Raw genomic sequence first — 782 nt, forward strand, 5'->3', positions numbered from 1 at the left:
ACCCTTGTTGCTTTTGTTGTTGTTGTTGTTGCACTTGCTGCCTAATCAACTGGATACCCACCGCTGCCTATGCACACTGTACGCGCGTGCCGTACGTGTACCGTGGTGCTCTCTAGTTGAAGTGGAGACAAATGATGCGACCTCATTTGACCGTACAGGTTGAAGTTTGCATACTAACTGGGATTCACTTGGATAATCACGTGCATCGAAGCGTGTTTCTATATGAGTTTCTATGCATCTCCCTCTTGAAAAATAATTCCCTGTTCCAGGATACTTAACGATATGCGATGGGGGAGCTAGCAAAGAGAGCTGCATGTGTAGGATGAAAACAGGCAGGGCTAGGATTTATTACCCAGTTTATTTCATTACATTCAGATTTCCATTCATCTGCTCACATCGATATTACGCCTCGTTTGCATCGTCCTGTATTTTAATTGATTATGAGCCCAAGCTATGCCGACTCTATCGACAAGCTCGTGGGAAACAACTCCTTCCACTGGGAGCTCAACACTCGGGTGAAGCTCACCCGCTGATGAAAGACTTGTCCTCGAAACAAACTTGACAGTGGCTCAAGCTCAAGTGCGCTACAATTGTCTCAGCGTTTAGCTGGGGGCACAACAGCGAGAACATTTAGAAAAGACATGTTGATGCTTTTCTCGACGATTTTGTTGGCTTGCCTTAAAGACATTCAGTAATGAAGCATGAAAAGGTACAACATACTTGTCAATATCTAAAAGCAAAAATCATGGGTCTCTAGTTCCTATTAGTGATAAAGTACCCCC

General features: G+C 44.2%; 1 protein-coding gene across 1 annotated transcript; it reads left to right on the forward strand.

The window, feature by feature from the left end:
- Window positions 1-440: 440 nt before the first annotated feature.
- Window positions 441-634, forward strand: PPTG_23685 (hypothetical protein; the record flags this gene model as incomplete). The annotated part of the gene is made up of 2 exons (XM_008912449.1): window positions 441-515; window positions 566-634. 2 exons carry the CDS (start codon window positions 441-443, stop codon window positions 632-634), a joined length of 144 nt encoding a protein of 47 aa, XP_008910697.1.
- Between the last annotated feature and the right edge of the window lie 148 nt (window positions 635-782).

This window comes from Phytophthora parasitica, assembly GCF_000247585.1.
Source record: "Phytophthora parasitica INRA-310 unplaced genomic scaffold supercont2.47, whole genome shotgun sequence".
Taxonomy (NCBI): domain Eukaryota; phylum Oomycota; class Peronosporomycetes; order Peronosporales; family Peronosporaceae; genus Phytophthora; species Phytophthora nicotianae.